Below are 25217 nucleotides of genomic sequence, written 5' to 3' on the forward strand. Positions count from 1 at the left end.
AAAATCGCTGTGATTTCTCTTATATTCTAGTGGCCTTAATGTTTTACCCCTGATTGATATATTTATGGGGAAAAACACACAATGGCCGCAATATAGGAAGTACATATTAGCCAAAAATACAGCGGTTTGTCACATCCACACCACAAATGTTTTATACATAGGCCCCTTAAAGGGCTGGGTATTGGCCAAAGCCCTGTTACAGGTTGCACATACATTCACGCTTAGTTCACCACCCCCTTCCCCGTTGATCTTCACTACAATCTCTGGTGAGCTGAAGTGAGGTTGCTATACTTGTGCAAGCAGGATTTAGTCCCATTTGGATCTTGTGTGAAGGGTACTCCTTCTGTTCTGCTGCAGCTGTCTGCTGAGGACCAGCTCCTGCATATGGTCATTAACTTACATTTTTCCCTTCTTCTGCTAAATCTGACACAGGTACGCTGGACTTCTCATTAGGTCAGGATCCTTTTAGATGTATATTATATGCATACTTTATGCTACTTTTATGCACAAGTTGGAGAATTTTTCTCCTTATTGTGGTGGCCAGCTCTACTCTTGAATAGGTGTAATCAATGGACTTGTTTTTGTACCTAGTCAGACCATGACGAGCTGCTTAAAGGCTTTTTCCTATGGGTGCTCTTAAAATCGTGGTATGCATTTGTCAAAAGCTCTCTTAGTATGTTGAGCTTAATGTCAATGCAACGCATTCACATTTCTTAGCATGCACCTGTGCAGCCTGGACATAAGATCCCATAAACATGCCAAAAATGCAACAGCAAGTGTTTTTTTTATTTTTTATTTTTAATGCAATTTGCATTGCTTTCTATGGAAGGTGCGTATTTGCGCTTTTTACACAATCCACCAAAGATGCAGTATGCAGACTTTTAAAATGCAGCATATGCGCAGATGTGAACAGCTACATAGGATGTAAACGGAAAAATTATTCCTGTGCTATTGTCGCTCTGGAAAGATGCGTTTTAGCATGGCAAAAGTGCACCAGTGTGAAAGGTGCCTAATCCCCCTTTGAAAGAAATTCCTCCATTATTGCAAACGGTCTCTTGCTTATAGTACATGTGAATAAATAACTTTAATTTACCAGACTGGCTTGACGGTCTGGTAAAGCGTTCTCATTTTGCTATTGCATCTTTCTTCTGTCACTACTCGTGTGTTTGCCTTGATCAAGGTGCTGGACTGTGCAGGGTTCTTGTATATGCCTCTTTGGATGGATTCTAGCAACAATCTATCTAGGATGCTACCAGCAACTAAACAACTTGCATCTCAACAATCTGGCTTTTCTCTCCCTAACCCTCCTTGGTTTTTCTCCCCTCCAACCTTAAAGTGCCGCCTCACAGATTAGTAGATTTCCGTTGAACTAACTTGGGTTTTCGGTCATTGCCTCAGTTCTTGGGGTGAATGGGTTTAGGTGTTTCAAACCACCTTGTTCATCGTTCCAGTACACCAAAAGAGTATGCATCTCAACTTGAATCTTAAAATGCTGTTTTTATCTAAATGCAGGAATTGTGCTTGTCCTTCACTATATCTGTTTTAGTCTTCCTTCACCAGGGCAATTTTCAAACTTCTGTTGGCATCAAGGATGCGCACCTGCATGTCCAATCTTTTCAGCACATCAACATTTTCTATGTTTTGCTTTGATGCCCCTAAAATATCCAATTGTGGCCCTGCCCTTTGGCTTCTTATGTGCTGTTCACCCTAATCTTAGCCCTGCTGCACTTTTGGCACATCCCCACTTTGGGTTACTTAAACAATCTCCAGTTGGCACTGGCTGTGACTATAGGCGTTTACTGTCCAGGAGTTGCAGTTGTTCAGGCGGATCCTGAACATTTAAAATTAATCACTGGGTTAGACTTCTCACTTGAAGTATCTGATTCCAGTCCTAGAAACAACGTGAAAGGTTATAGGGGCTATTAGCGAGCATGGAAGTCACATTTGGCGTGAGTCCTAAGATTTTCTCTGTGAATTGAATCTGCTCTATCCTGCAGCTGAGTCTGAACAAGCATTTAGATCTGAACACTTCCAATGCTTCTACCTGGTCTGTCTTTTTTTTCTTTTTTTTTTTTTCTAGAGACCATTGATCTTTCACCTTTTCTACAGGGTGTCTTGCATGTAGCTTCTTCTTTTCATTCCCCTGTGACTGTGTAATCAGAATCAGGTTTTCTCAGTGCTTCAAAGGCCACCATGTAAACCCATTATAGACACTCCTCTCTGGTCTTCTCTAGCCAGAAGGCACTGTTTCTTTTGTTATGTTGCTCACCCTTCTTAAACTGCTGGAACATCCAAAAGCAGTTCAACACGATGGATGAGCGAGAAAATAGAATTGTTTACTTGATAAAAAAATTTTTTTTCCTCTCTGGGGGGCACAGGTTTTACCCCTCAGTTTATTTTCATGCTTTCTTTGCTCCTTTCCTGCAAAATTGAGGCATGGTATTTTTCATGTGTCCATTCCTACTGTAGGCAGCAGTATAACCTGCCAGCTTGAGACTGCATGTCCCTCAGTGGACTTCAAGAGAGGGATTTTACGGTGGGTACAAAAACTTGTCAAAACATATGAATTTTCTTCTTTTTTTTTTTTTTTTTTTGGTTCAATGTACCTTTTAACAATATTTATTCTGATAAATGTATCTGCTGTACACTAAATGCAACTTTAAATCAGTAACAAATACAGTGGGGATTTTTTTTTTCTTTTGTCTTCTAGTAGATGCCTGCAAGTCACCTCAAAGTCTCCATTATCAGCTACCTCTGAAAGCACAGCGTCAACCTTCCAACCAGCTGATGTCTTTTCACACACCGCCAGCACTGCAGAAGCTGCTTGGTAAGAATTTTACAACAGGCCTTTGTTGCATAAATCTGCTATCTTGTGCTCTAGAGTGGAGATCAATGCCTTCAAGAAGTAGTTAATATGGATAACAGCATTCTTCTGTGTAAGCTCTGGTATTTCCTTGTGTTGCTTTGATTATTGGCAACATTGCAAATGGTGAGCTGTAAGGAAGATTTGGAAAGTGACGTAAAGCGCAACTAAACCCTCCTATTCTTTACAGATAAGAAAGCTGCCATCTTAGCCCCTGTTTGATCTGAACTTGCCTTGTTGCTGTACATGTTATCAGTTCTGACACCAGTCATTTGATGGCTTGACAGTTCAGTTAAGGTTTAACATAAGCCCACTAGTAACCTTAACAGTTATAATTCATGGCATGCTTTAAATGTATTGGCCTCTTTGCACTGCCCTGTACAGCTGCTGCACACTAAACCATAGTGGTTTAGTGTGTGGCAGCTGTCCTGGCTGCAGTAAACAGCTGTACAGTGACATGCAATCACACGTAGAATGCTACGATAAAATCCATTGGTGCAAATCACTGCACCACACCTTCAGGGTGCATTTCCATGTGGATAGGATACATAAAAAACAAGTTTTCGGTTTGTCTTAATGACGACGACTGGCGTGCTTCTAGTACTGGTCACAGCAATATATGTGAACTGATCCTAACTGTTTTGGAAAACCACTAAATGAGGGGGGTTTAGTTCCGCTCTAATTGTTGAAGATTAACTGATATTTTGTGACAAGACTCTTTAGAAAGGTGTTTAATCTGTATCATACAATAATAGTTGACGCACCAAAATGGCTCTACTAGCCATACAATGACCGAATTGTTTCTGGAAGAGTCCATTGACTTCTTGGGGTGACGTTTGCCACAATTGTCAATAAGGCAGCTTAGGTTTGTGACGATGGGTGTTATTTCTGCAAAGTGACATTTTGTGTATATATATAGTTCAGTTGTACTGAGGCGTTTTAAATGTAAGAGATGTGCTTAATGTCTGACATTCTGCCTTTCTCTAGCAGCATTTTTCGCTGCTGAAGCTTCTGGCCTCACCCTTATCTGTCACCTCCCCGTTTAGCAGCTGCATTCCGCAGTGGAGCCTCTCGGGTGATCGTGGTTAGCCTTCTTTACCAAGGCTTGAGCAAAGGCTAACTGCCATGGAGTCTGCCCACATGTTCTCTCATTGTTTTAATTTACTTTTCTCCCAGTTTTTTCTGTCATGGTTTCTTCTCTCTCTGCATTTAATTTTTCTTTTTATATTCTACAATATTTCTGTATATATTCCTGCTAGATATTTCTTTAAATTTTCATAATATTCTATCCAAATATTTGTCATATTTTATTTTTTTTTTACATATTTTAGTTTTGATTGCTCTGTAATAATCCTGTATTTATTGTAAGAACCCTTATCCTGTATTGTGCTTTTTTAGTTGATAGTTTACACCCTGTACTACTCATAGCTTTAGTTGTATATTTTCCTGCACTCCTTTGTTTAATTTAGTTGTTTCCTTGTACATTTCCTTCTGCTTTTCTCACTGCAACATTTGCAGGCTACAAGTGTCCAGTAGCATAATGATGTGACCATAATGAAAGTGCAGCTGAATGGCTGTTTACAATTACAAAATGTGTCCTTTTTATAATCACATTACAATCTGTAAGCTTGGTGTACTAGTCGTGATTCTTTCAGTATTCTGTAAAATCCGATGCCAAATTCGTGCTTTTGGTGTTTTTTGGGGGTTTCTTGGTAGGAAAATCTATCAATGAGCTTTTATTTGTGTGAATTATTCAAGGTTGTTTTTCTTTCTTCAATACCTCACTCTTGTTAGATTTATCTGAGTGGGTACGCAAAGGGTTCTGAGTGAGGTCTAATGGGACTACCGAAGGTGGGCTATGGGAGGGTGGAATGTGCAGAATGTAAGGTAGTGGGGGGGATACAGAATGTGCAGTAGTGGGGCATGTGGAGGGTGCAATACAGGGGGATGTAAGTGGTGGTTTGGGAGTGGCGGGGGATGCAGAATAATGGGGTAGTGGGGAATGCAGTAGCTGTAAAATGTGATGAGGGTATGGAGTGCATGCCAGAACCTCTAAAGAGCACAAAGAGCAGTGGTCCTTACAGCCTGCTATAGGGTTTTGGAGTTTCAGCCTGTAGCACAATTAAACAGACATAAGACGTTTTTTTTTTTTTGGTTTTTTTGCACCCTACATTTATCTTATGTACAACAAAGGTACCTTTGAGCTTTAGGAGAGACTTAGCCAAAACAAGAATGCATGCCTCTATTAATAATAGCACGATGGAGTGTCATCTGCTTTACAGGAACATTTAGCTTTCTATTCCCAAAACGGTTAATTTAGCTTTGGGATTGATTTGTTTGAGAAATAAGAGTTAAGAATGTTGCGAAAAAAGGTAGAGATAGGAAGGCATGAGCAGGGAGAGAACAAAGGAATGAGGATCAGCATAGGAGAGTTTGGAGATGCAAGAGAATTTGACAGACCTGATGCCAGAAGGAGACACATGGGCTGTTATATTCATTGTATTTGTATTCATTGTTACCTTTTTAAGTAATAATGGAAGTAAGTTATCATGGTTTATAGTTTGCCCTGTCCTGGTATGTATTTTGTTGTCTTTGGTCCATTACCTGTAACCAGTCTATTACTGAAGAAGCTTTGTTTCTCTTCCATTTGAAAGCGGATTTGTTATTTGACAGCATTAAGTATGTGTCTAAGCACTGACATTTTTTTTGAGGAAAAAAGAAAGTGAATGAAGACAGCAAGTATCAATTGTTGAGAAAGGTAGAAGTAGGTTTAAAAAAAAAAAAAAAAAATTCTATTTCTAGGAGTTTATTAGGAATTCAGTATCTTATCAATATAGGATACCACCCACTCTTTGTAATTTTGTGTCTTGCTGTTTGTAGGTCCATTTGTGAAAGGCAACCCTTTTTGCTAGTAGCTAAAAGTTGTCTTTAAAGCAGCCTCATTAACAGGACCATTGTTGTATTTTTGAGTCTGAGCAGGGCCGATTTCAAAATACTTAGTTATTTTGGAGCAGTGTAAAATGCGGCCAGGAAATTGTACTATTATCCTGTGGGGGTTTTTTTTTTGTTTTTGTTTTTTTTTGGTATATTTATTGCATTCTGAGTATTGTAGATTATTGCTTGCTGCCACTATATGCTTTTGTTTTGGCCATCTTTTGTGATTATTTTGAATATCATTAGCCTTCACTGCTTTTTCCAGTCATGCAAACATTCCATCTTTTTTCATTACCTGTTTTACTGCTGTTCTTTTGGAATAAAGGGTAGTATGTTCCTTTTGTGAAATACTTTCTCCAGGAGTAGTCTCTAAATCCACAGGTTTATCTTCTTCTAAGTATTAAATACAGGAGAGCTCTTCTCTGAGCTTGTTAAACCCTTTTAACGTGTTTAACCTATATTCATGTGCAGCTCTTCACTGATTTCTTTTCTGTCACAGACTCATTTAGGGTACAGTACCTGCAGCTTATGTCTTACATGAAGACTCCCCAGTACAAAGCTGGACTGCAGCAACTGTTACAGAAGGAAAAGGTATGTCCTTTAGCTGAACCTCCACTTTTTCTTTATGCTCATAATTTTTTTTCGCTGGCATTGCATGTTCTGCTAGCAAACTTTGAAGCAGTAGTTTTTAATGTGTCTATCTTTTCTATACTGACAGATTTTTTTTTTTTTTTTTTTTTTTTTAAACTTTTAGGAGAAAAACTCCCAGCTGATGGGTACTGCCCAACAACTACTTACACATTGCCAAGCTCAAAAGGAAGAAATCAAAAAACTGTTTCAACAGAAGCTGGATGAGGTATTGTAGACTGATAAACCATTTGTTTTTTGTATTACTTTTATATCCTAAGGATGCATGAATATTAAAATATTAGGGCTCTTGCACATGGGCGCCAAAAAATGCATTACAATTTAGGTAAACAGTAATTTTTTTTTTTTTTTGTTCTGAATACAACCCATTGCTTTCATGCATGTTTTTGCTATGCTTGGGTGTGAATGAAATCTGCTAGGAAGGAGAATTTCTTTAGGCAGAAAGGATGACCTGGGAGGAGAGGTGAGGGTTAAAAAACAAAAAAAAACAAAAAAAAACCTTATCCTACCAAAGGTTCTTCTTATCTAATACTGATGCAACGTCTGTGAGTGTTTAACGTAGACTATGGGGCTGAAATCTCAGGGCACCGTTGAATGCAATGTGATTTCCTTTGTCATGAGATTCTGTGCTACTCAAATCCCATCAGAAGTTGCACTATTAAGGACATGTGTGTTCCAGTGCAGTTTTTTATGCGTTTTGACACATTCCAGTATAATTTAGTGCATAATGTACATTTTTCTAAAACTGGAACACACTGGAATTAACTGCAGTGGTGTGAACTATGCCTTTGGAAGCCATATGACCTACTAGCCATGCATTTTTGATGCAGAAAAAAAACGCACTGGACTGCATGTGGTTTGAACTGACCCTTAAGAAGCTGAAATTATATACAGATCTCTGCTTTTCGCGTAAAAGCTATTTTTGGACTTCTCTGACCTTCCAAGCATCCCTATAGCTCAGGCTGTTTGATAACATGGTTGGACCAGGTTCAGCCCAAAAGGATGTATTTTTTAATAATGGTCATAGTAAATAGGAAGAATTTACAAAACCACTGCACGTTTCCTGTAAGCAAGTGCAACAGTATCTGAAATATATTCAATAACATGCTACAAAATTACACTTGCCTCAGTTAAGAAGTATGTCACCCCATTAAAAAAAAAAAAAAAAAAAGATAGTGTTGCAATGAAATGCTCATGGTCCCTATTGATGTGTGCCTCTCCTCTCTCATTCATACTTGACATTGCTTTTTTACTTTGCAGCTGGGAGTCAAGGCCCTTACTTACAGTGATCTCATTCAAGCCCAAAAGGAGATTTCTGCTCACAATATACAACTGAAGGAACAGAGCCGACAGCTAGAGCAGGAAAATGGTGAACTTAGAAATTGCAGTTTGCAGCTGGTGAGTAAGATGTGGCATTACATTACGAACAAATTATAGGAAAAAGATAACTTGTCCTACCAAAATGTTAAACATTTTTTTATGAGGTTAAAGTAGCTTTGTATTTTTCAGTTGAAGGCACGTTGTGAAGAATTGAAGCTGGATTGGAATACGCTGTCCCTGGAAAATTTGATGAAGGAAAAATTGGCACTGAAAAACCAGATTTCTGAGAAGCAGAAGCACTGCTTGGAATTACAGGTATGGTTGTACTGTAGCAGTTTAAAAAAAAAAAAAAAAAAAATTCCAAACCACAACTTTATCATCATGGCCATGCCATTTTAGCAGCCTTTGAGGATACGTAGTTCACTGTGTGGTTCAGTTTATACAGCTAAGCTTAACCATTTTTCTACTAGGTCATTTTTTAATTCTTATATTAAAATTAGCTTTTTTTTTTCTGGGAAAGTACTTTAACCTCCTCGGCGGTATGATTCTTTCCGATTTTTTTCTGCTGAAAGCAGTACCCTTTTTTTTGCATGGAAATATGTAGTTTTTTATTGTAGGCTGTAATTTTTAGGAATAACTCACTGAAATCTGTACGAACAAGAGTCTAGTAAACATTCCGGATATGATAAAACTTGAAACACAAAATCATAAATTATAATTTAATAAATAATCATAAAAAATAATATAATAAATTTAATTCAATAATATAATCAAACCAAAAACACTGAAATTTGAAATACAGAGGCAAATTCGCACATCGCTGAGCAAAGTCGCAAAATCGTTTTCAGTGTCTGATGACGAATTTCCCCACGAATCATTATCACTCAATTCTGCAAGTGGTTCTGATTTACTATCGCTGTTCTAAAACCACTTTTGACGTAAAGGGACGCTTTTTGGACGCCATGGACTTTTCTAAGTTTCCAGGCAGAAAGAACAGTCAAAATGCAGGCAGGGCACAGGACAAAGCAGTAGGGACAAAATATATGTGAAATGCATTGAAACAGCAATGACAGCAAAAATGACATTTTTAAAAAATTTCAAATTTCCCGTCGGTTCCGGCGCCCGTACGTCCCGACGTCGCAGGGACCGGCATACGGAAGCCGGATGCCGGCATCGGCCGGAGGAGATGGCCGGGGACGCTGCAGGGGACACATCGTGGGAGCGAAGGACAAGGTAAGTGCTGCAGGGACCCCCTGAGCAACGCCGCATGGTAAGCTCGAGTGTAGCTCGGGGTTACCGCTCTTGGTGCTGAAATTTTACCCCGAGCTACACTCGGGAAAACCGCTAAGGAGGTTAAATCCCAAACTGCTATTTACAGCATTTTCAAAACCTGAGGCCCTGTAGAAAAAAGGTGGAAGTTGCAATTTTTTATGTTGCACGATACTTGTACACCACCTGTACTTTATATACAGTTGCAAGAAAAAGTGTGTGAACCCCTTGGGATTACGTGGAGTTTTGCATGATTTGGGCATAAAATGTGCTCTGAACGTCATCTAAGTCACAACAATAGAAGAACACAGTCTGCTGAACATAATACTACACAAACATTAGATGTTGCCATGGTTTAATTGCACATAACATGTAAACATTCACAGTGCAGGGAGGAAAAAGTATGTGAACCTTTGGACTTAATAACTGGTTGACCCTCCTTTGGCAGCAATAACCTCAACCAAACGTTTCCTGTAGTTGCAGATCAGACCTGCACAACGATCTGGAGTCATTTTGGACCACTCCTCTTCACAAAACTGTTTCAGTGTAGCAATATTCTTGGAATGTCTGGTGTAAATCGCTCTCTTAAGGTCATGCCACAGCATTTCAATCGGGTTGAGGTCAGGACTCTGACTGGGCCACTCCAGAAGGCGTATTCTGTGCTGTTGCAGCCATTGTTTTGTTGAATTACTTGTATGCTTTGGGTCATTGTCCTGTTGCATCACCCATCCTCTGCGGAGCTTCAGTTGGCGGACAGATGGTCGTACGTTTTCCTGCAAAATGTCTTGATAAACTCTGGAATTCATTTTCCCATCAATGACAACAATCCGTCCAGGCCCTGAGGCAGCAAAGCAGCCCCAAACCATGATGCTCCCTCCGCCATGTTTTACAGTGGAGATGAGGTTTTGATGTTGGTGTGCTGTGCCTTTTTTTTCTCCACACATAGTGTTGTGTGATCTTCCCAAACAACTCAATCTTGGTTTCATCTGTCCACAGTATATTTTGCCAGTAGTGCTGTGGAACATCCAGGTGCTCTTTTGCAAACTTCAAACGTGCTGCAATATTCTTTTTGGACAGCAATGGCTTCCTCCGTGGTGTCCTCCCATGTACTCCATTCTTGTTTAATGTTTTCCTTATTGTAGATGTGTCAACAAAAATGTTAGCATGTGCCAGAGATTTCTGTAGGTCTTTAGCTGACACTCTGGGAATCTTCTTTACCTCATGCAGCATTCTGCGCTGTGCTCTTGCAGTCATTTTTACAGGACGACCACGCCTAGGGAGAGTAGCAACAGTGCTAAACTTTCTCCATTTGTAGACAGTCTGTCTTACCGTGGACACATGAACATCAAGGCTTTTGGAGATACTTTTGTAACCCTTTCCAGCTTCATGCAAGTCAACAATTCTCGATCGTAGGTCTTCTGAGAGCTCTTTTCTGCGAGGCATGGTTCACATCAGACAGTGCTTCTTGAAACCAGTAAACCCAAAACAGGTGTGTGTTTTTTAAGGGCAGGACAGCTGTCAGCAACACATCCAATATCATCACACTGATCGGAGTCAAGGTTGGCTCACTCCTGGCTCCAATTAGCTCTGGGAGAAGTCATTAAGCTAGGGCCTCACATACTTTTTCCTCCCTGCACTGTGAATGTTTACATGTTATGTGCAATTAAACCATGGCAACATCTAATGTTTGTGTAGTATTATGTTCAGCAGACTGTGTTCTTCTATTGTTGTGACTTAGATGACGTTCAGAGCACATTTTATGCCCAATTCATGCAAAACTCCACGTAATCCCAAGGGGTTCACATACTTTTTCTTGCAACTGTACAGTCCACTGTCGTGGACAGGTAAGACAGGGTCAACCTGTATCTTGAATAGTTGCTGTAAAATCAGGGCTGTGTTTGGAATGAATTCACTTGACAGTACATACTTTTCAAACTTAAAAGCTAAAATCTAAAATTCAGCCACTCATGGCTCAGTCTCAGGTAGATGATCAGAGGCGCACACCACTAGTCACACACTTTATTGCCACTTCTGCCTAGAGCCTCTATAAAGGTACTCAGCCCTCCCTCATGCCCTTTTGCCACAAGGATTCATTGCAGGGATATTACGTACCCCTTACAGACACACTTATCATATCTCCCATAGTCTTCTCTGCGAGTACCCCACAGGGAAAAACCCTCACTTGTAGCTATGTCAGAGACCAGGTGAAAGGGAGCCAATTGTAAACTATTCTTACTTTGACAACACCTTCAGTTTGTGGCAATGCCCTTCGGCCTATCCTATGCTCCCAGAGTGTTCACAAAGGCCTTAGCACCCTTACTTGCCCTCCTCAGAACTCAGGGCGTTCAAGTGACAGCCTGTCTAGATGACCACCTCCTTGAAGGATTCATCTACGTTGCAGCTCTCAGCTAATGTCAAAAAGACAGGCTAGGTGATCAATTTCAACAAATCTGCTCTCCAACCCCCCTATGATGTATGATTAGAATACTTGGCTCTGATCCTGGATACATTCCAAGCAGCTTTGCACATCTAGAGTGAAATGTTTGCCAATTCTTTGCAAAATAGCTCAAGCTCTGTCAGATTGGATGGAGAGTGCTTGTGAATAGCAATTTTCAAGTCTTGCCACAGATCTTCAATTGGATTTAGGTCTGGACTTTGACTGGGCCATTCTAACACATGAATATGCGTTGATCTTAACCATTCCATTGTAGCTCTGGCTGTATGTTTAGGGTCATTGAGACCGGGGTTGAGGGTTACCTTCCAGTTTTTTTCTAAGATTGCCCTGTATTTGGCTCCATCCATCTTCCTATCAACTCTGACCAGCTTCCCTGTCCCTGCTGAAGAAAAGCAAGCTCCCACCACCATGTTTCACGGTGGGGATGGTGTGTTCAGGGTGATGTGCGGTATTAGTTTTCCGCCACACATAGCATTTTACTTTTAGGCCAAAAGGTTATATTTTGGTCTCATCTGACCAGAGCACCTTCTTCCATGTTTGCTGTGTCCCCCACATGGCTTCTCGCAAACTGCAAACAGGACTTCTTATGGCTTTCTTTTAACGATGGCTTTCTTCTTGCCACTCTTCCATAAAGGCCAGATTTGTGGAGTGCACGACTAATAGTTGTCCTGTGGACAGATTCTCCCACCTGAGCTGTGGATCTCTGCAGCTCTTCCAGAGTTACCATGGGCCTCTTGGCTGCTTCTGTGATTAATGCTGCCCTTGGCTGGCCTGTCAGTTTAGGTGGACGGCCATGTCTTTGGTATGTTTGCAGTTGTGCCCTACTCTTTCCATTGTCGGATGATAGATTGAACAGTGCTCTGTGAGATGTTCAAAGCTTGGGATATTTTTTAATAACCTAACCTGCTGTGAACTTCTCCATAACTTTATCCCTGACCTGTCTGGTGTGTTCCTTGGCCTTAATGATGCTGTTTGTTCACCAATGTTCTCAAACCTCTGAGGGCTTCACAGAACAGCTGTATTTATACTGAGGTTAAATTACACACAGGTGGACTCTATTTACTAATTAGGTGGCTCTTGAAGGCAATTGGTTCCACTAGAATTTAGTTAGGGGTATCAGAGTAAAGGGGGCTGAATAACAATGCACACCACACTTTTCAGATATTTATTTGTACAAAATGTTGAAAACCTTTTTCGTTCCACTTCACAATTATGTTCCACCTTGTGCTGGTCTATTGCATAAAATCCCAATGAAATACATTTAAGTTTTTGTTTGTAACATGACAAAATGTGGAAAATTTCAAGAAATATGAATACTTTTTCAAGACACTATCAGCATATAGAAAGGCTTTCTCTGGACTTATCTATGCTCCTAGCTAGCCAAACAAGAACTTCTGGTCCTGGTGAATCACCAGGAAAAATCTTTCCTTCCCTACATTTAGAAAGTTCTTACAACAGACACAGGTCTGTCAGACTTAAGAGGAGTCTTCCAGTCCTTGATGGTTTAGGAAACATGGTCAAGACAAGCAACCAAACTCCTCATCAGCATCTTGGAGCTCAGTCAAGTTATTCCTCCAGCTCTGGCCCCCCCTACTAAAAGGATACCCAATTTGGGTGCAGTCATTGTCACCATAGTGGCATATATTAACCCTCAAGGGGGTACGGGCCTGCCTGTCTTGAAGCAAACAAACCAGGTTCTCTCATGGACAGAAAAGCTTGCCAGTGTTCAGTAACCTTAAGGTACAAGTCGCCCATAGCCATGGTATTTGAATAAGTTGCCTGTACAGCATTTCAAGATGTGCAGTTTACAGTGAGTGTTACTAAACCCAGGACCACTGCACCAAATTGAGCATGTGCAGTGTCTCCACACGATATGTCTTATCAGGAGATAAGATGGGAGCACTGGAAGAAAGGGAGGATCAGAGAAGTCAGGATCAAACTGCATTTTTACACAGTGCAGAGGATTAACCCCTTAGGTTCCACAGAGTATAACAAGCATGCTTTACAGATGCAGAGTGATCTTACTGTTGTGGGTTTAGTAAAATTTTAAGTCAGAATTCCTCTTTTTAAAATTAGTCACTCAGCTCATGCATGGCAGCACCTTGCGGGGATTTCCCCATTTTGTATTTTGCTGAGTTGCATGTATGCCTGGTTCATTTATCATAACGTGGTTTTGCCTGCCCCTGCCGCCGTATTTCTACAGTGGCTGGGCGGCATGTGGTAATTCTTCATGTCTGAGTGATCTTTTTACGGGGAAACGGTCGCTTTGTTCACCTCTTCTATTCGAGGACTTCCCCAATGAGTTTGCTGCCTATGATCTTTGCATCAAACAGACCACATGTCACTCAACAGAGAGGGAGGGGGGATGAGGAAAGAGCTATGTGCACGATTGCTACAATGCTACTCTCAGGAGAGGCAAGGTTTGTGTGCACGCTTCACAGGAAAAGTAAGCCACTGTAGTCCGATTTTCTAAACACATCTTCACCACTTTTCTGCGTAACAAATACTGGAACACTAGCAGAGTGAATGGGAAAGCTACTAACTCTAGGCAGATATGAACTCTGCGTAGTCTGCCTCTTCTAATGACCTTGAACCAGGTGACCATGGCTGTGGGCTCCCCCAACCCACCAGCCTGGTTCAGGAGGCTCGAGAGGTACACTGTCCTTCCGATTGCGCAAAACCGTCCCTCAGTTTAATAAACAGGCTATCGGACCTGGTTGAGGATCTTCTGGTTCAATACATGATGATCCCACTAGTGAAGGAAACTGAATTGAAAGTTCTTTCTTCAGCATCTGACCCAAGGAACAACTGGGATGGTGGATAACAGAAGGTCCAGGTACTGCATGTACTGTCTTGCCAGTAAGCAAGGCCTGCTCATTATTCCCCTCATCCGAGTCTGGATCTGTTGGACTTTCTTACGGGGGAGAAAGATATAGCAGGAGCTGTGTTGATTGCAGTTGACTCTTTTGATGGTTGATTAACCACCCAAAGCATTTGAGCGTGTTACAGGATAGACGCACGTGATCCATCAGAAGACAACTTGACAGGGCCAACAGAAGCATGTCATCGAGGTAATGAAATATCTGAAGACCCCTGAGTCTCATAACAGCTATGATGGCTGACAGCAGCCTTGTTAAGGTTCTGGGAGCGGTACAAGGAACAAACTGGAAAAGTGCCCCTTGTACGCAAACCTGAGAAAGCGATAATCAGCAAGAACTATGGGGGCATGCAGGTAGGTGCCTGCCAAACCCACTGAGACCATCCAATCTCTGACTTTTACTACAGAAATGATGGCCTCCCAGGAATCCATCTTGGAAGGAGGGGCCTTCATAGAGGAATTCCGATATTCCAGGCATAGAACTGGTCTCAGGGAGCCTGAGGACTTGATCACCAGAACCAAAGAGGAACACTTGTTTTTGTCGCATTCTTGTCTTGGTAAAGGAAAAAATAGCTTAAGCTGTCAACAATTTCCTTAATATATGTGTGCAAACAATTCAGTTTATCTGGACACATTGGGACCCGAATTCCCCCGAAGTAATACTGAGGGGCCTTTTTTCAAATTCTAGCAGGTACCCACTTCGGATGATATCCAGAATTCAAGCATTCTCCACTTCTTCCACCCAGACCTCCTTGAATAGAGTTGATTTTGTTCCAACTTGAGAGGGCTGGGTGGAGACTCCTTCCGAAGGCCTTGATGGAAGACCTAACTGGCTGGCTTGATTTGGACTTGACTCCCTTGGGAAATGCTGCACTGACATTCTTCCAATGTCTGAAAAATGGCACTGGCTTCTTTGAGACGATACTTAACTCTTCTGAAAGAGTGAAAGGACTGACGTTCCCATCTCTTCTCCTGCAGGATAAGGCCACGGGATACCTGCGGAATGGCAGCTTTAAAGGTCTTGACAAAATGGGGCTTCCCATCAAACCGAATCGAGTGTTTAGAGGCATTGTCAGCAGATCGATGCTTTAGCCGTAAGGCTCTTTTGGTGTTACTGTGTGAGCCATTAACGTGCTGTCATTCTGATTAGATCCACTGTCGCTTCAGCAATGAAGTCCACAGCTATCCTAAAGAATTGCACTTCTCCTGAACCACGGAACTCCATTTCTGCCACCCACAGTTTAAGGGCCATAGAGGATAATCCTGCCACACTACATCCTCTTCCTTCAGATCTGTATCAATATTGTGGTCCATTGGATCTATAAAAGTCACCGAACCTTCAAGTGGAAGTGTTATGTGGCTAGCCAATCTCTGTAAAGAGGTGACTACTTTGGGAACTGTATTTCATAATTTGCCATCCCTTTGACATACTTTCTTTTCTTTTTCTTGTCTTTTGGGTGAAGAACTCTTTTTGCTGTGTCTCTAATGTACAATTTTACTTGCTGCGCATCTGCAGCTTTGTCACATGCCCCCTACCTAAGATAGGATATGCCCACTAATTCTCCTGGCAATACCTCAGCTGAACAGTCCCAACAAGCCACCACTTCAGGGTGGGTTGGAGAAGAGGCTCTGGAAGAGGTAGAAGACCTTTTCCTGTGCTGGCCAGAGGATTTACTCTTCTTGGAAGCGTTTTGGTGATATGATTTTCCTTGTCTCATTTTCGTACAACTGCATTGGGCCACTGGCGATGGCATCCTAGAACGACCACTTGGTGGATGCTTGATCCACCCTGGACTGTTCTGGTGAAGCATCTTGTCCTGGACAACAGTAGAAAGGATTGTTTAGGACCGAGCTCTTGGCAGACGCTTTATTCCGCGCTGGAGTCTTCTTTCTGCCAAAAAGGTACACAGATAGCACTCTTTTTTTTTTTTTTTTTTTTTTTTTAAAGTAGCAAAAAAGTAATTTAAATATTTAACAAACGGAAAAAAGTACCTCTCCATTAGATCTTCAGTGCTTGAAGCTGCAGCTTTTAGTTAACAGCCTAAGGGGGAATATAACCTAACCACATCTCAGAGTCCTAATACATGTGCATGCTTCCAAGGTAAACAGCTGAGGTGACCAAGAGGGAACAATGCAGCAGAAAGAACCAGGCTGGAGTAGTAGAGTGATTAGGTAAACAGGTGAAGCTCATAGAGACACAGCAGCATCTGTAGAAGCAGCAACATGAGAGAGAGCCTCTAGATAACGCAGTAGCTGCCTGTGTCACAGAGCGTCTCAGCAGCTCTATGGCAACCCGGGAAGTTCAGCGCCTGCCATCTTGGCAGGTGTACCACCTAGCCTGCTCTGTAGCCAGAACAAACACAGCTGCCATGAATGTGGGGATTACCAGCCCCAGATGCCAGTTAGTTAGCCCACAGACCTGCTGAGATATGGACCACAAGTGTCAGCCAGCCCATAGACCTGCTGAGATATGGACCACAAGTGTCAGCCAGCTCACAGACAGCTGCTCTTATAGGCTAGGAAAGAGGTTGTCCTGGAGGGGTCAGAGAGGGTGGAGCTGACCCACGGTAGCCTGACATGGAGAGGTCCAGGAAATATATATAGAGATAGATATAGATAGATACTTTTTTTTTTTAATCTTGTTTATTATAGATTTTTGCAGATTTTATGTATTAAATTATTTTTGATTTTTTTATTTAATTTATATAAAATATATATTTTTATTTATTTTGATATTTTTATTTTCTATTTATTTATTTCTGTTGTAATCTGATTGTTATCTGCAGATATATATTTTTTATTTTATTTACATTTTTTATATTTATTATTTTTGTTGGTATTATTTGATTATTATGTTCAGATTATTATATATTTTTCATTTTGTTTAAATTTTTTTAAACGTGTTTTTGTTATAATTCAGTTATCAGCAACCTTGTACTGTCAGAGTCCCATCCAGTGGGAGGGGAGACAGTCTGTCCAATCCAGGACACCCAAACAACCAGCTGCTGCTGCTGCTTCCGCTGGCTGACCATAAAGACTGACAAAGACCAGCACCACTCTGTCCATTTCTATGATATAGGAAACAGGAAGCGATGAGCATACATCACTTTCCAAGATGAAAACTGTGCCATTTTTTAAAATGGAAAGCATTTGATCACACCGATCTTGGTGTGATCAAATTATATTCAGGGCAGAGGAGGGATATGGGGTCTTATTGTCCCCAGATCTCTCCATAAAGAGTACCTATCACTGTATTGCTGGCACAAGGGATGTTTACTTTCCTTGTGACTGCAATAAAAGCGATTTGAAAAAAAAAAAAATGAAAGCGACAGTGTCAAAATAAATTATTTAAAATATGTTAAAGCACCCCTGTCCGTGCTTGCGTGCAAAAACGAATGCATGCATCAGTCCCGCATGCAAGCAGACAGCAATTGTCACACACACACACACACACACACACACGAGGTATCACCGTGCACATCAGATCATGGGCAGTAATTCTAGCACCAGACCTCCTTTGTGAATCTAAAGTGATAACCTGTGAAAGCTTTTAAAGCGGCACCTATGGATAGTAAAATGTATGCCATTTAATGCCATTGCATGGGCATGTGCAATTTTAAAGCATGACATGTTTGGCATCTATGTACTTGACATAACCTCATCTTTTTTATATTTTACCAAACAATTGGGCTATGTATTTTTTTTTTTTTTTTTGCATTAAAATTCCAAAAAAGTGTATTTAAAAAAAAGTGTTTGAAAAACCGCTGTGCAGTGCAGTGTGAAATTAAAAAAAAAAAAAAAAAAACCCCACCAATTAATTCTTTAGGGCCTCTGCTATAAACAAAATGTTTAGGAGTTCTAGGAAATTTTCTAGCAACAAATAAAAAACCGTAAAAGTCACTATATAGCCCCTTTCGTTTTTAATAGCCCTAGAAATTCCTAAAAGCACCTCTGCCTAAAAAAAAAATTAAGTCCCTTGGACATGTAGTTTTTCAAAAACTTTCCACGCCTTGTTGATACAGAGATAAGTAACACATCCATTTAATTCCTAGGACCATTGAAGTGATTGGACCAAGTTGGATGGTTGGGATTTATCTGATTATGACCAGAAAGAGGCAATCTTTTGTTTTGTATGGTGAATACCAATATCATTCACCACTCTGTGATTTGATGTTGGTATTCATCATATAGTGAAATATTGAGTGGGGTAATGCTGCAGGTGCATTTAGTTTGGGTTTATGTAATAGTTTAAAGTGTTGGGATTGTGCACTTTTTTGTTTGGTGTATTTTTAATATTTACCATGTGGAGTAGAGATATATTGTGCATTTTTTGTAATGGTTTAAGTGATGGGGTTAGTCAGGAACATTATTAAATTGTCTGATCAAGCAATGCTTATGATGGAAACCAGCAACATCTATGCCCTGGATATTTAGTTTTTGAGCTTGTAGAAAGATGAGCTGTTCTATGGCTAGGACAAACTACTTGCATGTGGGCAGCCTTGAGGAGCATGGTCATGGATGGGGAAAAATGGGTGAATGAAAGCTCAAACACTTGATAAGAGCTTGTTGCATGTGGTAGAGTTCCCTTATCCAGGTGAGAAATTAGTCTGGAAAGCCCGATTTACACAAGATATAGAAAATTTTAGTTTTTATCTTGAGTTTATTGCAACTTGAATATATGTAGATCTATTAATGATGCAACAAACATTTTGTGAACTGTGAAATTAACCACAGTGGGCTTAATGAGCTTTGGCCCAGTTCATGGTTGTATTCAATTTAAAGCACAGCTGGGGAGGGGGGAGTCTCAGGCATGCATGATGTCCCCATTGTACTGTGCTGCTGTATTGTTTATATCCTTCAGGCCTACTCCTCCTGTAATAATGTTAGGACCTGCTCACAAGGTGAGCACAAGTGGGCATAATCTACCTTTTGCCTCTGAGAATAACCAGCCTGAGGTAGACTTTGTGCACTTGTCCTCCCTAATGCACCAGACCTAATGCTAAAACAAAACAAGTGGTGCTGAAGGATGTAGATATTGTAGCAGCATGTAGTGAAAATATTGCAACTTTTATCTGTTTGAGGCTTACATATGCTTCCATGCATACTGTTAGGGCTCATGTACACTGCAGCTGGTAAACTCACGTTTAGGAGCTGTTCAGAGTTTTTTTTCAGCAGCCCCTGAACTCTCCCTAATGTTTTCCTATATGTCCATGTACACATCCGCGTTTACAGGAAGTTGAGTTGTCATTTTTTTTTTAACGCAGAAAACTTGCAGTAGATTTTATCAGCGTTTCAAACGCAAAATGCTTGTAAACGCAGCTAACTCTTCCATTTCCAAATGCTGTCCAGAGCCTTTTTTTCATCATGAAAAATGCATGCAAAGTGTTTTCCTGGTACTCAAATGGACCTGGCACACCATACTTTAAGGTTTTGCGTTAAAAAATATGCTGCAATAATTTCTGCAGAGAAATGAGCTGAAACACATCCAAACGCCACAAAAAAAAAAAAATCGCTAATCTCAACAAATACCACTCTCTCTGCTTCTGCTCTCTATTTCTCTCACAATGTCTGAAATAGTTAATTTTTTACTGTTTTTCAGTACTACATTTTTGAAGGTCTCCTGAGGTTATCTTAAAAAAAACGCTTCTAAACCCAAACGCTTATAAATGCAGTATGAAAACGCTAAACAGACGGTTTTTGATCTACGTTTTCCAGCAGTCCGTGTCCCGTGTACATGGGGCCTTACCCTTTTACAGGTTTTTTTCATCTGTTTAGTCACTTTTTTTCCAAGAAAAAAAACGGATCAGTTCTCATCAATTTTTCATCAGTTCTCTTCCGTTTTCCATCAGTTCACTTCCGGTTTTCATCCTTTACCAATGCAGACTATATGTCCATTTGCATCCATTTTTCGTTCGTTCACATCAGGTTTTTGTCCATGCCGCAATTTTTTTTTTTTACGGAAGAAAAATATTTGTTCCGTTCAAAAAAACGGATTTAACTGATGCAGACGTTAACAGATTATCGTCTAGTCCATAGAAATACATGGGTGACCCATTTTTCATCCGTAAACGGACAGATGAAATACAGACACACAGAATGCCCGTGTGAAAGGGGCCAAAATGTTTCAGTAGGTATGGACTACAGAGAAGTAGTAAGGCAGCCATATTTAGCTCAGATTCACCAGTTTGACAGGGTTTTGGTTTTTGCTGTTCTTCCCCAAGTTAGAAGAGATGAAATAATAGGTCTGTAAGACTTTAAAGTTGTGGTGTCTTTATGTAGTTGCTCTTGGGTTGAAAACAAAGTTTTATCTGAAATATGTAAAATATGTCTGTTTTATGTTTCTTTAGATTAGTATTGTCGAGTTGGAGAAATTACAAAGGCAACATGAGCTGCTTCAGCTGAAGTCTTCCACTTTGCCAGATGATCCTCCGCCAAGCAACAGTCGCTCTAAGGGCAATTTTGGTGCTCGCTACTCCACTGATGCGTCACATGCACGTGTGCATCTCCATTCGACCTCCATTCCTAATGGCTTAAGCCCAGAGCTCTCCACAAACGGTCATGCATTGCACTACGAGCTTTACCATTCAGGTCGCAATGGTGGAAGTAGGCCTTGCTCAAAAGAGAGTACTCCTTCCCACATGGATCACTCTGACATTGTTTCAAATACACCAACACATTTATCACGACACAAGGGAGAGAGGACTGCTGGACAATCCCAACCAGATTACACCCGATACTCACCTGCTAAAATAGCTATGAGGCGTCATTTAAATCAAGAGCCAACATCTAACTGCAGAAATGCAGACTTCAGTCACAGGTGATGTTATGTAACTACTTTTTTTTTTTTTTTCTTCTGTTTTCAAGTAGAAATTTTGCTTGAAGTATGTTTATGCTCATTGATCGTAGTGCTTTTATAAGCAGAACTTGCTTATGCTGTTATTCATTACAGGTCACATATCAACCTTTCTGAAATGCTAGGTTAAATCTTGAGTTATATTTTCAGGTGCTTTGAAAAACTGGATCAATCTGTGATTTTTGAGAACGTTTCATCAGTGGTGCTAAATATTTGCAAAACCTTTATGCAATATTGATTGCTAAGACTTTTGGATGCTGCTAATGTAATTGAATGAAAGGGGGGAAAAAGCTTGTAAAACCTTTTGGCTTAACCTGATTTCTGCTTTAACCTCATAGTATGTAACATGCTTACTCCTTCCTGCCCGGCCTATAACAGATTGATGGCCGGGCGGGACACTCCTCCTTCTGACTAGGCATCATATGATGTCCTGTCAGACGGAACCGCTCAAGTATTTGTCACCTGCTCTGTCCACGGGACACAGCCGAAGACATTTCCCTACACCAGCCTGTTGCCAGTGTCATGTGACCACTGTGACCAATCACAGCAGATCACATGTGAATTGTATACAATGGATGGCTTCCTGTCATGCCATCCATTGTATACAATGGTCTTGTTAGCTGTGATTGGTCAAAGCAGTCACATGGTACAGGCAGGGCCAATCTCAGCCCATCTGTATCATGTGATGAGCTTTGCCCAATCACAGCTAATCACAAAAGACTGAATCAGTTTAATTCAGTAACAATGATTGCAAATATCAATTAAATACATTAGTATTGGCAGTCGTAATGTGTGTAAAAAAAATAAATAAAATAAATCCTGATCACTTGCCCAGAGTAGTTAAATGTTACTGTGCAACACTGTATTGCTTTGGTCACAGTGTGTTGAAAAAAAAAATTGTAAAAAAAAAAAATGTAATAAAAACAAAAAATAGAAAAATGTGAAAAAAAAATTAAATTATCTTTATTTTGTTTTTAAATACTGTCACCAGACAGTGTCCCCGATCACCGCCACACCAGTTATATAATAATGCTGTATTGGACTGGTGACAATTTTTTCCAAAAATGGGTAATTTGGGGGGTATTTGTACTATCCTGGCATTTTCAGGCCTCAAGAAATTAGATGGGTCGTCAGTACATCAGGATTGATCGATTGTCAGATATATATACCATGTTTTGTGGACTTTATAACTTTCCTACAAACTAATACACTAATTTGGGGTATTTTCACCAATGAAATGAAATGTAGCAGAAAACATTTTGACCTAAATTTATGGAGAAATTTATGCAAACTTTTTTAACAAATGAAGAAAAAACGCAATTTATTTTTTTTCAAAAGTTTTGGGGTTTTTTTGTTCAGCAAAAAATAAACTCAGTGGAGATTAAGTAGCAAAAAGAAAGCTCTATTTGTGTGAAAAAAAGGTACAATTTTTTTTTTTATGGGTACAGTGTTGCATGAGAGTGCAATTGTCATTCAAAGTGTGACAACACTGAAAGTTAAAAATTGGCCCGGGCAGGAAGGTTGTAAAAGTGCCCGGTATTGAAGTGGTTAATGTAATTCCAAGAGTCATTTAAATCTCTCTAAATGACTGCTTCAGTTAAAATATTGCCTTCTAATAATGATCCTGTTATGTGACAGCAATTGGTCTCTGATTTCCATTTCCTGTCCTGCATTGTCACTTTGTCACGTGCCCAACCAGTTGAGACTAAAATTGGCTGATCCATCATTGTCACCATCAGGATGAAAAAAGATTTAAGTAGTATTTCTTAATCATACAGTACAGGACTCCTATTAGACCATGGTTTATTTGTAGGCTACCTTCAAGTGCTGATGTAAAAAACTAGCTAAACCCCCCCCTCCTACAGCGCACCCATATAACCCCTACCATTCTGTGCGCCTTCAGTTTCTGGACAGATTATGTTCAATGTGTACCTTGGGGGACTGTACCTGGACCTGTACTGTACTTGTAATGGGGACAGGCTGTAATTGTTGCCTCAGGCACTGGATCCTGCGCTGGACGTTTATCCTGGAATGCACATAGTTGACCTCAAGGTGCTTTACAGGTTCAGGGCCCTTGTCCATCTGTATGGTTTCCAGTCCCAAGACCCCATTGATTGGGGAAACCTAGACATAATATATATATTTTTTAAATCATATCTTTTTTTAGTTTGGAACACAAATTTTTCTTTTTTACAACAGACACAAAAACAAACGCACAATGTATGCGCAGCACACTACAGTATTACAAAAACAATGGTCATACAGTGAAAAATCCACACCATGTGGACATATGACTTACAACAAGTAAACCAACACAAGTTGACCGAATATCACATCTCCTTCCCATTGTATCCAGCTGCTCCCATCCCCTATGTGAACAAATAAACGCCAGTCACCACATTTTTTAAGTACACTATTATTAAGGGTCTTACATAATCATAGGGAAAACAATTGATTAGTAATCATATGTAGCGGAGACAGGCCAGGTATAGCCAGCCATGGGCCCCGCATAATCTCAAATTTTTTTAATACAATCTTTTTATGTTGAAATATAAGTTTTTCCCTGGAAATAACAATGTTAACCTGAGATTTCCACTCTATTACAGAAGGTGGGCTAGGCGATATCCATTTCTGTGCTATATAGAGTAACCTAGTAACAATGTATCAGCTCCGTAGGTATACTAAATTCGTCAAACATATTAAGCAGGCATAGTTTAGGCTCCGCGGTCAAGGGAATTTGATAAATGGAGGAAATAAGGGAGACGATGTCTAGCAAATACCTAGAAAGTTTCGGACATCTCCATAACATATGAATAAGATCCGCCAGACCTCTGTCATAACTAGGACATAAATCAGTATCTCTACGATTCCAGCCATAAAATTTAGCTGGGGTATGATCAACTCTATGAAGTATAAAAAGTTGAGTAAGACGCTGCGTTGGCGACAATGACACTAGAGGGAGGGACTGCAGCGCCCGCTCCCACAACTCCTCAAGCAGGGGTCCCAAGTCATTCTCCCAACCCCTCCTCAACCCATTTTGAGCATCCGTAAAATGGAGGGTGTTTTTGTTTTCTCCACTATTTTATAGGTATGAGTCTGGGCAGCCAGTGCATGTCTCAACTGCAAATACTGAAAAAACTCCTGCGTCGGGATATTAAATTCTAGCTGAAGGGCCTAAAACGACTTTAACACCAAAAGGTGGAAGTTTTCATAATGGGGTACTATCAGTAAAACCTTCCCACTGCAGTAACTTTATTAACAGAAGACTAGACTTGATGAAATAGAGACAGTGGGAGAGCACTGGGATGAAGGAAACATTGCAGCCTCCAACTGGGAAATCAGAGAGTAGTCAGACCTAACAGATACTAAGATTGCTTGAATAGGGTCAGCGAAATCAAGCGTATCCCACCCCAAAAATTGCTGAAGCTGGGCAGCCAAAAAATACATCTTAGCATGGGGAATTGCTAAGCCACCAGAATCCCATCCTAGCTGAAGCTTGGAAAGCTTAATTCGGGGAGATTTTTTCTTCCAGATTAGTTCTCGGAACAGGGCATCAATCTGTTTATACCAAACAGTTTTTTGAGAGATCCAAGTGGGGGAGTTATGCAAAATGTATAGTAATTAGGGGGCCCATATTATTTTAATCAAGTTAGAGCGGCCAACCACCGTGAGGGGGAGCCGACACCAACAGGCAGATTTTTGTTTAAATTTAGTGAGCAGCGGAGCTAAATTCAACTCAAAATATCTAGATACCACAGGATGAATAAAAACACCTAGATACTTAAAGGACTCAACAACCTGAATCTTAGACGTGGTAGGGAGCAACTCCTGCTCCAGTGGAAGCAAAACTGACTTGTCCCAGTTAATTCTAAAGCCTGAGAATCTGCCAAAGGAACAGATCAAATCCATAAGAGCAACTAGAGAGTGCTGTGTATCACCCAGATATAATAAAGTATCATCAGCATAGAGGCTAATCTTGTCTTCCCTGGTGCCACGC

General features: G+C 40.5%; 1 protein-coding gene across 3 annotated transcripts in view; it reads left to right on the top strand.

Moving 5' to 3' along the window:
* The window catches only part of DOT1L (DOT1 like histone lysine methyltransferase), a 217651-nt gene that overhangs the window by 141612 nt on the left and 50822 nt on the right, over positions 1 to 25217 (top strand). For 2 of the 3 annotated variants that reach the window (XM_089690752.1, XM_089690754.1), the window contains exons 15-20: positions 2711 to 2827; positions 6297 to 6388; positions 6552 to 6653; positions 7706 to 7843; positions 7955 to 8080; positions 20715 to 21184. In XM_089690752.1, coding sequence (XP_089546878.1) covers positions 2711 to 2827; positions 6297 to 6388; positions 6552 to 6653; positions 7706 to 7843; positions 7955 to 8080; positions 20715 to 21184 — 1045 coding nt within the window. The remainder of the gene's footprint in view (positions 1 to 2710; positions 2828 to 6296; positions 6389 to 6551; positions 6654 to 7705; positions 7844 to 7954; positions 8081 to 20714; positions 21185 to 25217) is intronic. The other variant, XM_089690753.1, reaches the window with a different exon arrangement.

The sequence above is a fragment of the Staurois parvus genome, unplaced genomic scaffold (assembly GCF_062004578.1).
Source record: "Staurois parvus isolate SC_StPar_1 unplaced genomic scaffold, SC_StPar_1.0 ptg000541l, whole genome shotgun sequence".
Classification (NCBI taxonomy): domain Eukaryota; kingdom Metazoa; phylum Chordata; class Amphibia; order Anura; family Ranidae; genus Staurois; species Staurois parvus.